Source organism: Phyllostomus hastatus, unplaced genomic scaffold (assembly GCF_019186645.2).
Source record: "Phyllostomus hastatus isolate PE091 unplaced genomic scaffold, TTU_PhHast_1.1 phas_scaffold_129, whole genome shotgun sequence".
In the NCBI taxonomy this organism is placed as follows: Eukaryota; Metazoa; Chordata; class Mammalia; order Chiroptera; family Phyllostomidae; genus Phyllostomus; species Phyllostomus hastatus.
Genome location: NW_025334009.1, coordinates 25,299,621 through 25,314,041, shown reverse-complemented (window position 1 = coordinate 25,314,041; position 14,421 = coordinate 25,299,621). Strand labels below are relative to the sequence as shown.

At 36.5% G+C, this 14,421-nt stretch overlaps 1 protein-coding gene across 6 annotated transcripts in view; it reads right to left on the bottom strand.

Moving 5' to 3' along the window:
* Nucleotides 1–14,421, bottom strand: part of SATB1 (SATB homeobox 1) — a 96,616-nt gene that overhangs the window by 34,502 nt on the left and 47,693 nt on the right. For all 6 annotated transcript variants that reach the window (XM_045856636.1, XM_045856638.1, XM_045856633.1 and 3 more), the window contains 2 exons: nucleotides 12,011–12,465; nucleotides 4,598–4,810 (listed from right to left, as the gene is read on the bottom strand). In XM_045856636.1, coding sequence (XP_045712592.1) covers nucleotides 4,598–4,810; nucleotides 12,011–12,465 — 668 coding nt within the window. The remainder of the gene's footprint in view (nucleotides 1–4,597; nucleotides 4,811–12,010; nucleotides 12,466–14,421) is intronic.

The window sequence follows — 14,421 nt, the reverse complement described above, 5'->3', positions numbered from 1 at the left end:
TTTTTAAAGACATGCTGGACCTGCTTTTTTGGTGGCCCTTTAGTTTATTAATATCTAATATTTAATAATAAGGGACTACCATTAATTTTACAAATGCAGTCTGAATTTATTTTTAAGGTATGTAAACTGTGTTTTCTTAGTAATGTTATATAAGAATACACTATTCTAAGGCATTCTTACTGGTGATAGAATACAGTCCATATTATCAAATTTTTATCTGTTAACACTCTCTAGAGTATTATGATTGTAGAAACAGTGTTAATTATTTTCCAAATCCTCTAGCTTTTAAAAGATGACTATTATGGGAAACATTTTACAAGCTCACAAATAAGATCTTAAAATAATGCTGGTCAAGGAATTCCTAACAAATGAAACTTTCATCACGTATTTAGCTCCTGCCCCTAATTGGACGTATGTTTCATTATATTATAAGAGAAGTTGTAAAGAGACAGGAGGGTGCAGCTGCCAGATTAAAATAATGATGTATTTCTTATATGAACTTTGTACATTTTCTAAAGCATTAAATATCACATCTTTCTTTAGAAAAAATTAAATAACAACATAAGGAGTTATAAAAATAAATGAAAAAAGAATTATAAAACTAATGTAAAAGTTATAATTATAGGTGAATTTACCTGCCAAAGTCACACATATTAAAACACACAATAAGACTAGAATAAGCACACACCTAAACAGAAATCAACTTAAAACTGGTGTGCTCTGTGGAAAAGAATTCCCAGAAAATAATCATTATTATTAATAAAATTCCTCTAATAAACTTGTCTGGAAAATCTGCTAAGCAGAATCAGAAAAGAAACCTTTAAGACCAGAAAGTTTTGGAGGAACTGGGTTCTCCCAGACATTTTCGTACAACCCAAGTGAAGGGACAATGTCATCTACAATCTCCGAAATACCCACGGACCATCTGCCATGCACTCAGTGTGTTCTATCAGGAGAACGTTCTTGTAATGTCCTCTCCCTAACCAAATAATAAAACTTCCCATTCTCTATAACAAACAGAAAAAGTCCCCAAGTTTCATTTTCTTTTTCCTATAATGTTCGTTGATATTTTGAGCAGGTGGCTTGAGGTAGGGGGAAGAGCAACAGACTTAAAAGGGGACTGGAAAACCGAGACTAAACCTTAGCTTTGGTTTTCTCATTTTTCTCCTACAAAAGGGCTGGTCTGAGGATGCAATGAATTAATGTACATCAAGGTGCAGAGAAAACTGTGAACCATTATCAAGTACAAGGTAATCTTATTTCTTGAATTAGCATGTAAAGTTGTGAAAACATGCAGTCAGTAAACAGAGCTGACTGCCCCAGTGAGAAGCGGCTCACAGCAAGGCTGCCCCCACAGAAGCAGAAGGACAGGTGAACACAAGGTGCACCTAACCCAGGCAGGACCAGCCCAGACCTTTGGTGCCTCCTGAGGCCAGGCTGGGCTTATTCAGGGGATGTATTCCTAAATATAAAACTTGGAGCTTGACTAAAACCAAGGAGTACCTTCTTGAAGATGACTGAGAATCTGAGTCCCTCAACAGTTTAGGTCTTCAAGTCTCATATGAACCAGGAACATGCAAATTCGCTTCAGTGTGCCCTGAACTCTGCAGGAGCTGGGAAAGAATCCAGTCTCTCAGGCCTAAAGATGGGTGGGCTCCTCAGTGAGTCACAAGGGACCTCGGCCTGTAACGTGCAGTTTTTTGGAAAGCAACCAGGGTCGCGTTTTAACCTAAGGCCACTACTTGTCTCACTCTAGATTTCAAATCTCTTCATTTGGGAGGCAATGAAATGCACAGTGATTTCACATAGACTCCTCTCTGGTAAAATATGAAATTAAAAAGGACAAAATTCTGCAGTCTGTTTCTGTATTTGTGGTTTCACCCTCCGCCCTCCTGCCTTCTATTTTCGTCATTTGCAATAAGCATAGTAAAACCTTACATGTGGTGTACTGGTTCCCGTTTGAGCATTAGATTTTAACTGCTGCAAAACAGTGCTAGTTCAACAGCTTTGTAACACATTTTCCCAAGTATAGAGTACTTGTTCAACATTGATAATGCTTTTAATTCATTAAAAATCTCTTAAAATGTAATCCATTGAATCATTATTAAAGGGTAAAAGGTGAAGGGTTGTGAGCTCTATTATTATATTAAATAATGCAAAGGGATTCTCAGTGGGGCACATAAGATACTGTAAAGATTTATATTATAGCAGTGAGATAAAATTATACACGCACATCAGATAATCATTTCAGAATTTGGTAAGATGGCCAATAATATCACATTAATAGAAACAATGTTTCTTTTTTTCTCTGAAAGAATTTCACTAAGATTCTGTAGTATTTTCATACTTTATATGTTCATCATTGTCTGAATATCCTAGCTAAAGGCTTGGTCTCAACCCTTCTTGAGAACAAACAGAGCCTACAGATGGCCCAATCGAATAATAATTCAAGCCAAAATAAGTATTTTCTGCCTCAAATTATGAGCAGATCTATTCTTTATACATATATACACACAACCCCATCTGATATATATCATTTATATGTCTAAGACTATATATCAGATGTATGTGTGTATGTTCGTATACATATCAGAAAGCTACTCAAGTATCTCAAGAGTATATGAAAAATAATATCCCTTAAGAATTAATGTTGCTTTGCCTAAAGAAAAAAACTTGATGGCACTGACTGGTGTGGCTCAGTGGTTTGGGCACTGTACTACAAACCAAAGGGCTGCTGGTTTGATTCCCAGTAAGGGCCCATGCCTGGAGGGTGGGCCAGGTCCCCAGTTGGGGGCATGCAAGAGGCAACCGATGGATGTTTCTCTCATACATCAATGTTTCTCTCCCTCTCCTCCTCTCTCCATTCCCTTCTCTCTGAGAGTAAGTAAATAAAAGTAAAAAAAAATTGATGACTAAGAATAGCAGAATAACGTTTGAAAAACAGAAGCATTAAAATCCTAGAAAAATTAAAAACAATAGCTGTCTTATGGATCACTAAGTCAAATATTTGGATAAATTTTTAAAGAAAGGAGAAGCTCAATGCTAAAGTTCACACTGGTCTTAAATAAGCTATTCATTTGTTGATACTGCAGATTAAGTGTTTAAGTAAGATAACTCTCTGCCCAGGGGCCTTTCAGTGATGATGACAGGAACAAAGTTAACTAACGATGGTGTGTGTTACTCTCAACACCAACACTAATTATTAAACCAAGTCCAAAGTACAGCATTTTTTGTTTAGTCACTTATAATAAAAGGTATATATATCTATATGTAGAGTTTCTCATTCTTTTTCTTATGCAATATTGTATAGGAAGCTTCACAGATCAAATTCAGTAACTGTGAGTGTGTGTGGGCAGGTGAATGTGTGTGTGTGTGTGTGTGTGTATACATGCCATTCTTTTCTGCTAGAGAAACATGAATTTCTCATTCACAGTTACAGTAATGACCTTCTACAGTCTGTTCCTATAGACATCAAGACCTACTTGATTTTCATTAAAAAAAGGGAGAAAATGGACTTCTGAGACATTGATAAAAAATAATCATTTCAAAGCATCACAATAAACAGTTTAAGGCCCTCGACTAGGGGCTAAATATAACATCTATTCCTTATTCATGGAGTATCTGTAGCAGTTTCAATTTTAGTGCTGAATGAGCTTTTTCTATACTTCTATTCTTGGGAATGTATTACTATTTTTACTATTAATGAAAAATTAACATCAAGATATAATTTCATTATGACATGATGTTACTTACATAAATACTTTAAATTTGTATTCCATATTTAATTTTTATCCAGTTTTAGCTGATGTTATTTTTAAGAGTCGTACAAATTATACATGTAAAGAAATATATTTGCTTGTGGATTAGAAGTCTAATCCACCATCAAACTTTTATCTAATAGTTTGTACCGAATATTAACTTCTTATATTCTCCTAAGAGTTATGAGGCTATATTTTAAACTTGGTTTAAGAAAAGAAGCAGCAGTACAGATATACATACACTGAGTTACCTCGGAGGTGACCTTGGTCCTTCCCCAGAAGTGTAAAAATTTGGATAATGTGCCCATTTCTAGGAATACGTATGGAATTCTTTATCAGCTCCATTTAAAGCTGCCTTCAAGGATTGTATTAAACTTAATTATGAAAGATTACAAACGAGACGATGTGTAATTGGCACCAGCTGCAGTTCGTATGGGAAAGCATAAATACAAATAGAATTATTTATTTATTTATATTTATTTACTATTCAAATGGCAGTTCTAAAACTCACAGGGATGAAACTGACTTTATTACTTTCTTCCCTTTCCAGTGTAAAATACTTCTTTCCTCAATAGTAGTAGAGACAAATATCCCATTTAAAGACAACTTCTCACCCCCAAAGAAGCAGCAATACAAAGCAATTTTCTTTTCCCTAATTAGTAGCTTGTTTTTTTTTTATACCATAATTAGTGATTTGGGACCGAATTCTCCCCCAAGCAACTCTATAAATTTTTGTTTTGTGTTTTTTTTCTACACATGTCCATCTACCTTCCTAGTTTCCTATTGAGATTCTTTATCAGACACTTTTTTTAAGCCAAAGAAGAAAAAGTGGACTTCACCTGGGGAGGGCGGCTGGGTGGTGTGCTTATCAGGGGGGCAGGACCCATGGCCGAGGCAGCATTCAAGCTCCTTTCCCTTTCGTCCTGGTAAATTCGATCTCTTTCAGCTTCTGGTAACTGCAGGAAATTCTGCATAGCCCGCAGGTTTACCAGCAAAGACTGGGATGCAGTCTTGGGGTCCTCTTCCTTTCTGAGAATTTCTGAAAGCAAGCCCTGCAGGGAATGAAAGGCACAGGGTGAGTGAGCCTGCTCTGCTCCCCGGCTCTGCCCAGCCAGCGGTGAGCCTTCCCTTTCCTTCCCCACTCTCTTCAGAAAGTGAACAGTCAGAAGCATTAATTCTGCACAGAAATACATTAGTTACAATTGAAGTGGTAGAGAAGAGAGCTTCAATTGTATTCTTAATTTTATTAAGCATCTGCTTTACATATAACATAAACTGAAACTGCCTAATTGGTCTCCTTCCTTTGAGTAGCTTAACTTGCCATGAAATCTTTCACAGAGAGACGATCGAGGGAAGTTAAGAATAAATGAAATGCTCATAATACAACAGCATTGAACTGTGTAGTTCTCAAGCTGCCTAAACAAAGGCAGTGGAATGCCAACAGCCCAATATGTAAAGATACAAAGCTATTTCCAGAGACACAGAACTATCAGAGAAAATACTAGAAAATGAACTGCAGCGTATGAGGAAAAAAGATTGTGATGAAAGCATCATCTAAGATTTATGTTATGTTTTCACAGGCAATAGTTTAGGTTATTCCTTGATTTTCAAATTATTAGAGTCAATGAAAAGTGATTCTTTCCATTTACCACTTAAGGAAACTATACTGACAACCCCAATGATTTTAAGTACTATCTTGTTATACCATACCTCTGGGTTACAGGTTGAAATTTTGAACTTCAGAAACCATAGATTAAATTTGAAATGTGTAACTTCCTTTCCAGATTTCAAAAATCTATGAAAGCATGCCAAGGAAAAGAATAGTATCTAAGTCTGTAAATATCAACTTTCTTGAGGAATAAAAATATTTACTTGTAATAGAAGAAATTTACAAACCATTACTAAACTTCTTTAGGGTAGATCCCTGAAATAGATCTTTCCTTTCTTTTTTGAAGACTGCTTTCAAAAATGGATGGTTTTCCCCAATTTTATTTAAGGGATTATATGAAAATAGAGGGTTTAGAACATTTTTTTTCTGTCCATTGGATAGGCACTGAGCAGCTTTACCCCTCCAATCTTGTACATGAAATGACGCCTGGAATGCCAAGGCATGTTTGCTTTCTGCATTGAGCCACAATATCCGTTTACCAGCAACACTGTGGAAAGGGTGAAAGGGTACATTTGGGGAAGGGGAGGTAAAATCTCATGTCAAAATAATTAAGCCCCGAGATTGTAACATTTGGGTTTTTTCATGATTTCCCAGAGATGCAGCAAACCTAGTTTTGCTCCTCAGGGATCATGTACCATATTGCCCAAGTATAAGAGTTAGGTGCAGGCAGTATAAAAGCACTGTCCACTTTAAAAAATGATTTGTAGTCTGCTATTTAAAAAGAACCTCCAATAGGCTCAGGAGGGCTTAAGGGTAAATTTGAATCTCTCATTTAGTATATGCAACCAAAGTCTGGAAACTGGTCCCTAACTTTCAGTTTCACCATAAGACATGTAACTGAAGAGTGAAGGGTATGCTTCCTTTCATTCATAATACTGACAAGTAATGTTGCAGCTGAGTTTATACAAGAGCAAACATCCAGTCAATTTAACTACAATTCAATCAAACAGGCAGTCAATCATCCAGCTATTTAATTTGCAAAAGGCCAACTAATTAGATTGACTGTGTTGCTGTGTCACATTGAAACCAAAAAACACAGATCTCGAAAAAAATGTTTGAAAATAGGTGTAAAAAAATAATCCGTGCTCTCCACTCTTCTCTACCAAATGTTATTAAAATGTATTAAAAGATGTGCTCAGCAAAGTAATCTATATTAACTATACAGAAATAGAGACAGAAATGTACCAATTAATAAACAGATTATAAATTCCTTGAGTAAAATATTCTAACATTCATTTTTGTTATCCCAGCACAATGCCAACTACATGTGCTTGACAGACATTTACTAAGTGGATAAATGATGTGCAGTCAAACCACAAAAGGAAAAACTGCAAATAGGTGATAGAAACTTAGGGACAAGGTGTGCTGCCCGTGGGTGCATCAAATGGTAATTATTAATTTACTCAAGGTGAGCAATCCTTCAATGAAAAGTTACTGTGGCATTTTGTGAGATGTTTATCTACAGTGAGTGTCAAGTAATTTTTTTTTAAAAAATAGATTGGGTCAGAAGGGATCCCATAAATATTGAGGATTGGGAAGTTTGAAATTAGACATTTATAAATCTCAAAAAATAATATGACGTCTATTAAAAATGTTTCCCCTGGCAGCATAAAGCTATAGTGGGAAACACAAACACCTGAAAACATACATCATAATATTCTCTATCAGATCTTGCTAACATGAGACCAAGTCATTCCTGTATGGCTGAGGCAGAAGATAGCAGGTCACTCCAAAGAGAATTTAGAAATTTCTCTACCCACAGTTTGATGTTGGCATGACTTCCCATTTGAGCATGTACAGTGTTTCAGGGGCAAAACATTTTATTTCCACTTAATTATTTGACTGGAACAAGTACAACTTTTCATCCTGTAATATGTTAAAGGTCTAAAGTGATATTTCAAACCCTGAAACAGTCACAGCTCTAAAGCAGCCAGTGTAGACATCTCAGGTGTTTCAGAAACCTTTGGGTTTTTTCCTTTTTTTTTTTTTTTTTTTTTTTTGGACCCAGGCTTTCAATGAGGGGAGTGCCCCCTGGTGGAAATGCTTGAAAATATTGTTAGAAAATGTTTTGATTAGAATGTGTTAATTACAAAAAGTCATGCCACTTGAGAATAATTCTGGATGCAAAATGACTGCTATTAGAATCCGGATGTGGGAATGAATGTTTGGTCCTGTTCAGGTTGCTGTTACCCAAATAGCTGCATTTACAGATTCAGGATGTATGTGGCCCTATTTCCCATTTTCCCATAGTGGAAAATACAGTTCAGACTTGCCAGGTTAGGTTAAGGTCACTTGTAGTAATACCCCATGGAGGACAGTAAGAGGGATCTCTTACCAAAAATTCTTCTTTGTGCTAACAGATAATGTCATGTACCTTATTTGCTATCTCAGAGAATATACTGAAACAGCAGAACTAAAATATATTGTCAATATTGTGCACCATAGGTGCTCAATAAATTTGCTGAAAGAAATTAAACAAAAAACTAGCTATTCTTTGTTTCTGAAAAGAACCTGAGAATCTGTATGTTATGTGGTAAGTTATCAACACCTTCTGAATATTAATTTTACTGGAAATGAGAAGCTGCTTTTCATTGGGACTTCACATCTCCAAATAATTTCCTATGCTTTCTACGTATGAAAATATAAAACAGTTCTGCATTGTCATTACATGGTGGTTAACTGCAAATTCTAATGTTTTTCAATTAAAGGGTGAACTTCCTGATGAATTCCTAAACCTTTTTTATATTCTAAAAAGTTTACGGTTTTTACGAATAAAACTCATTAGTAATTGTACCATAAAAGGAAGAAAGAAACCGTCAATAAATATTATCAGTACTCCCAAATGCTAACGAAGAATTCTCTAAAACGGCAGCTAAGTGAAAGAGACGGCCAGTCTGAACAAAAAGCCCGTCTGGCCTCCCGTTTGTCTCCTCTTTGAACGTAATCACTGATTCAGATAGATTTTATCGGTTTCATGGAACTCCAAAGCCCTCAGAAGGAAAATATGATTTGATTAAAAAAAAGAGAAAACCTCCCTACTACAAAGAAAATACGGTGAATGTTCTTCAAGGCTACCTGCGTCTGTGGGTTGGTGAATTTTTAATCACATGTCCAGGTGGAAGGCCATTTTCAAACTCCGCCTACTATGCTGGACTTCGGCCAAGTAAGTTATAAGCAGACACATTTATCTCTGTCATTCGGGGAGGCTAAACGAGAGCTGTCACGTTGGGGTAATAGCACCTTTCTACCTTTTATTCAATAGTGATATGGATAGTAGTCTTTTCTTAAATTACACTGTGAAGAATTATAGAAACACAGTAGCAATCTCTCTTATACTTAAGCAGGAAAATTTCTCTCCACCACATAATTTGCAGAACTCAAATTCAATAAAACATTACATGATGGTCCATTACTGTTATCAGTTTTGAATAATCCATCTTCATTCTTTATTTTACTGGAAAATAAAGTGTGCCAAAGACAAGAGGAGGGGGAAGAAAAAAGGAAAAAAAGCTGCAGGATGGGATCCGAGCTCAACTCTGGGTTTTATTTTTAAAAAGGCACTAAAAAATACAATTTCTTCTGTCACAAGCTTGAAATGGCAAAGAAGTCAATGGAAAAGTATAAATCTAGCAGCTTTGGCCATTTTTTTTAGCCATAGGTTTCCACTAAAAAGACATCGAGCGGGAACAGCTGAACGAAGGAGGTATGCTAAAGGCTGGTGTCTTCGGCAGCAATTCCAGAACGCATGCCCCTCAATTCAAAAGCAGAAAATGTCCTCAAAACAAGGAATAATATAAATATCACCACGAATGTTCAAAAAAGGCAGACTTTTTTTAAAAAAAGAAGTCATGTGTGGAAGTCTTGAGAGAGGGGTATGATTTAATTTAGGAGATCCAATTAAGATGATGAGAAAATTCTCCAATTAAGAGTTAAACCTGTACAGAGCTGTCAATGACAAACACTTTCTCAAGTCATAAGAGCACTACCTATTATACTAATATTTTAACATACTATGTATAGGGTGCCATCGTCTTTATCTGATCGTTATCATATAACTTTGCATTTGTATGTACATATTTTACATGGATTTTTTAAACCTGGAGTTGGAACTGCACATTGTAATAAGTGCACACAATGTGTGATATGTGATTTAACTCTGTGGAGCGCGTCTATACATATGCATTAGCATGTGTATTTTCGTACTCCGCACTCACACCATACACCCTCACTCTGCACCTGCTTTTATTGAAATGCATACACTTCGAAATAAACACACTACATGCATTTATATGAATGTATAATCATTAAAGTAAATGCAGCTGTGTGTGCGCATGCGCATGCATATGTGTGACGGTTTTTTAAGTGTGACACCAAAAATACATGCATGCTTGCTTTCATGTTCAAAATCCAGTTCCCAAAAAGTGAACATTTCGGTGTGCACAGAAAATTACTCTTAGTTAAATCAGATAGCTTCGAATATGGCCCAACAGCCACTCCAACTGAGGAGTACCAATTACCAATACAACGTAAAGGTACAAAACCAACCCCTCTACCGTCCAGAGCTCAACATAATATTTTGGTGATGACTTTTGCTAAATTGGCTATTATTAATCAAGAGAGGCTGGTATCAAGCTATACCAGATTTTATTCTCCTCTGACTCTCAGAAAAATAAAGTCACTGTTTTTGATGTTAACCACAGAGATGACTACCTTTTCAAAGAGATTAACACAGCATAAAAAGAGAATTCTACTTTTTCCCCCCCAGTAACAAGTCCTACAAATATCTGTGGAATTTGTCAATATAAGAGCCAAAAGCAGAACAAATGATCAACTCCGCAGAGTAAAGGCTGGGACACTATAACCCAAGAGCAGAGAAACTATCCCGAGGGCTGGGGACTCCTCCCTGGTCCCCCTCCGCTGGACTCCCTTGTCCTTCCTCATCATATAAAATACACTTTCCTCCAGGCTTTGAGAAATAACAATTTGCTCATTTTTTAAGATTCTTATCAGTAAACCTGTATGCCACCTGTGTGTATGTCAATGCTGTCTTTGTCTGTGAGCTTTTAATTCAATTCAACAACCCTATCTAATTTTTGCCCAATACTGAGAACTACTTGGTGTTACTGCTATTTACAAAAATAAAGTTGCCAGAAGCAGGAATATCTAGCTAGACGGTTGACTTTTGATTCATTCATTTATTTCATTTCATTTTTAAAAATAACTACCACCCAACTGAATATAGGTGTCATATTAAATTTATCAGCTAAAAATAAACACATTTTTAAGTTGTAAAAATACAGAATTAGGTAAAACCATACAATTTTAACCTGAGATATACCTTTCTGTAATCACCCTTTTAAAATCAAAAGACGTACAAGAAATAGAAAAAGAAATTGAAAATAAACACTGAGTTAAAGGCTTTGTCAACCCTCCTAACTTCCAATCCAGTTAAAGCAAGCCAAAAATAAGTCACAGCTGGGATTCTCCTAGGTACGGAACCTCTGCCAACGAGGAATTAATACTAGATTATTTTTGTACTATAACTTTATTCTTATGATCATGTAATAAACAAAGTAACTTACATATGAGAGGAAGTATTAGTCAGGCCTCCAAAAATTGACAAGAGAAAAAACAGCAGAACAAGAAAGTTGAAGGGACACCATGTCCTCATTCTTATCAAAGTTACATGTTCCTTTTGTGTGTGTGCCCAGGCCAAAAATAAACACCATATATATCAGACTAGTTTCCAAAAAAAGAAATTAAAAATCCTCTCATTCACGGCTTCATAGAACCAGTTTGTCTAGGACTTTTTAATATTCTGGCTCTCTTTGCTTCCATCACGCTTTCTCCCTGTCCACCTGAAACTTCTCCTAAGATGATACCGTCTTCACAGGAATTTGCCCAGGAGGACAAAGGTATGGACACAAGGGGCATATGCAGGCCAAACCCAGCAGGCCAAACCTACCCCAGGGCCTCTTAATGAGGTTCGGAAGGCCATCGACAATAATGTGAATAAGGAAGAGGACAAAGCGAAGAAACACTTTTTGCTAATAAGTCATGTATTATTTTGAAATGGCTGCTTAGCATTAAATTGCAGAAATTGCTAATGAGTCCCAAGTTGTTTTTTTTTTGTTTTAAGTTGTGGAGGAACTTCTATAGGGCACATTTATAAACTCATGTTTGACATGGACAGTAACATGGGAAAGATCGCAGGCTAGAAGTCTGGAGTCCTACCAGCCTCCTTCACCAAGTCATGAAACTTTTCTCAACCTGTCACTACTGTCTATGATTCCATTATGTGAAAGCATAGGAAATGCCAGTTGGAAACACTTTTCATTGTCAATTTATTCTTTCAAGGTCCCTGCATCAAGATCAATCTGTACATAGCTTCCTCTTGGTACAGGAGGTGTATGATGGGGGAAGGAATGATAAAATTTAGGCAACACCAGGAATAGATAACAGTATGCTCACATGATGAGGATAAAATGTTAGTACAAAGTAAAAGAATAAACACGAGTATAGATGGGACTGAAGAAAGTGAGAAAAAAGAAAAAGAACCGTTAACAAATAAAACAAAACTGACCTGAGTTCTGTTAAAAGCCACACGTGCAAACACTGCCTGGGAGATTCCTGCTCGTTTCAGTTCATCGCGTACCCACTGGTAGATTTCGGAAGACACCTCTGTGTTGGTGGAAACCTGTTGCTCCAAAGGCTTATTCATAGATCTACTGACAGGGGGAGGGTGGTTCAAGTATTGTTGGTTTAAGGACTGCTGGGCTAAAAGTCTGTTCACTGCATACTGCTGGTTCAGCAGCTGAGCCATCACCAGCTGCTGGTTGACCAACTGAGGACTGATGGGCGTTGACACAAGCCCAGGGTGCAGATTCGGAAGAGGGGTCCGGACAGAGGTCTGGCTGCTGTGGGAGAGCTGCGCGGGGGATGGAGGCTGCTCGGCTGTGTTCCCTGGGACCGGCTGCTGGCCAAAGTTGACGTGGTTGGCTCCTTGCTGGGATAGTTCAGAAAGACTATCTATTTCGACTGAAGTGGATTAAAAAGTAAAATCATGTTAAGTCAGCAAGGATGGGTATTGATAAGCATTTCTGGTCATTTCCTAAACAGAGAGTAGGCACAGGGCACATCCAAGGTCCAATTAAACTACGAAAATTTCAGGACAGAACTCATCCTGCTGTGTTTTTACTTTCCTCTTCTGCACAATTCCACAAACTTTAAAAGTGGGACAATGCTTCTGATCTAATTTTACAATGTGGTTTAGACTTAAGGCATGAAATCAATTCTCTATAACTAGTTTTGGGGTCAAACTATTATTCATTCTCATTACTCCATGAACGGTTATAAGCAATGTTTACTTTAAGATAGCTTCTGCAAGTACCATTTGCTTAACAGCATCTAGAAAAAATGAGTTGAGCTCAGATAAGACATGATATGCAACTAAACAAGAAAGAAATATGCAATTATTTTCTCATGATCTATATTAACTGTTATTGCTCTAGTCAAAAGGTTTGAAAGAAAAAAGAGGGCATAAATGTTATCAACATTCAGTTCTTACCCAGACATGAATATAAGGAAGTAATCAATACAATAAATAATGAGAGTGTTCATAATGATAAGTAATAATAACTGAGTGCATATCAAACACTGAACTGAGTATCCTATACAGTTTGCTTCATTTAATTCTAACCATCATGGGCAGCAGATACACCTGCAAATATTTCTTAGAATGAGACAAATGATTTATTGTATTGCAAACCACTCTACCCAGTGTTGCTAAGCCCCAAATGTTTCTTGAAGAAGCTATGGCTATCACTAGATGCTAAAGATAATCTTTCAAGGAAGGGACAGTGAGTTGTTCTGGTACAATGGTGATACTGTCATGATTTTGCAATTTATTACCACCTACCTAAGATGAGTCCTTCTCCCTTGCCTGGCTAGATCTCTTACGTGCACTGGCTGAGAGTCACCTCTAAGTGTGTCAAATGCTTTGCTGCTGTATGCAGGAAACTGGTTTGATGCTCTTAACTAGAAAAGCTGAGCATGATGCTATATGGAAGTAGGTGAGTCTTTCCAAATAGCACACTATACTTTCTGTGTATAGACTCTAGTTGAATTCTAATCATCATTTCTCTTTTCATCAAACACTCAGATTTTATATTTAGAGGAACTTATCATATTGCTATAACCACTGATATATGCAAAATATAACTAAGAATTGGGGGGGACCTTTCATTTCTACCAGTGATATCAGCCCAGGTGGGCCATTCACAGGGAAGAGTAATTCAAGCAATTATTCAAAAAATGATGCATTGTCTTCATTATAGCTATGAGCTATAAAAGGTAAAGAATCTAGGTAGATGGATGGTTTCGCTTCAAATATTAAAAGCTAAAACAATGCTGAAAATTCAGGTTCTCTTGTCTCCTAAAATTTTTAGGAACAGTTATTATTGTTGTGGTTATTAAATGAATGTAACAGAAGTGAACAGAAACAGAGCTAAAACAGGGCATAATGCAATGCATATTAAATATCCCATTCCTGTGTTATTTTAAAATACCTTATTTGGAGGGTGCAAGTATGTGAAGGAAAACATTACTGGAAATTAAAACATTAACCTTAATCACAGTTTTGCTTTTGCAAATACTAACAACCTCAACAGGGACAAAAATGTCATAATCTAAATGCTTAGGTACAACACACAACTTTTGTCTGTCATTTTACACTGCATAACTTCACTGTATTTCCTGAGTAACAAATATTGACCTGAAGTTGTATGTTAAGACAGTATGCTATACTGGAATGTAAAGTTCTGAAATGATGCAATGATTTTTCCAGCAGGGATGGTCAAGCAGTATGCTCACTAAAGCACCTATATGCAGGGCTGCAGATTAGGTACATAAAAAATCCTTCATCTCAATTGTGGAAACTAGTAACACAATTTAGTTTCCTTAAAAATGGGGTGTAAAAATAGATACTTTCTCTTC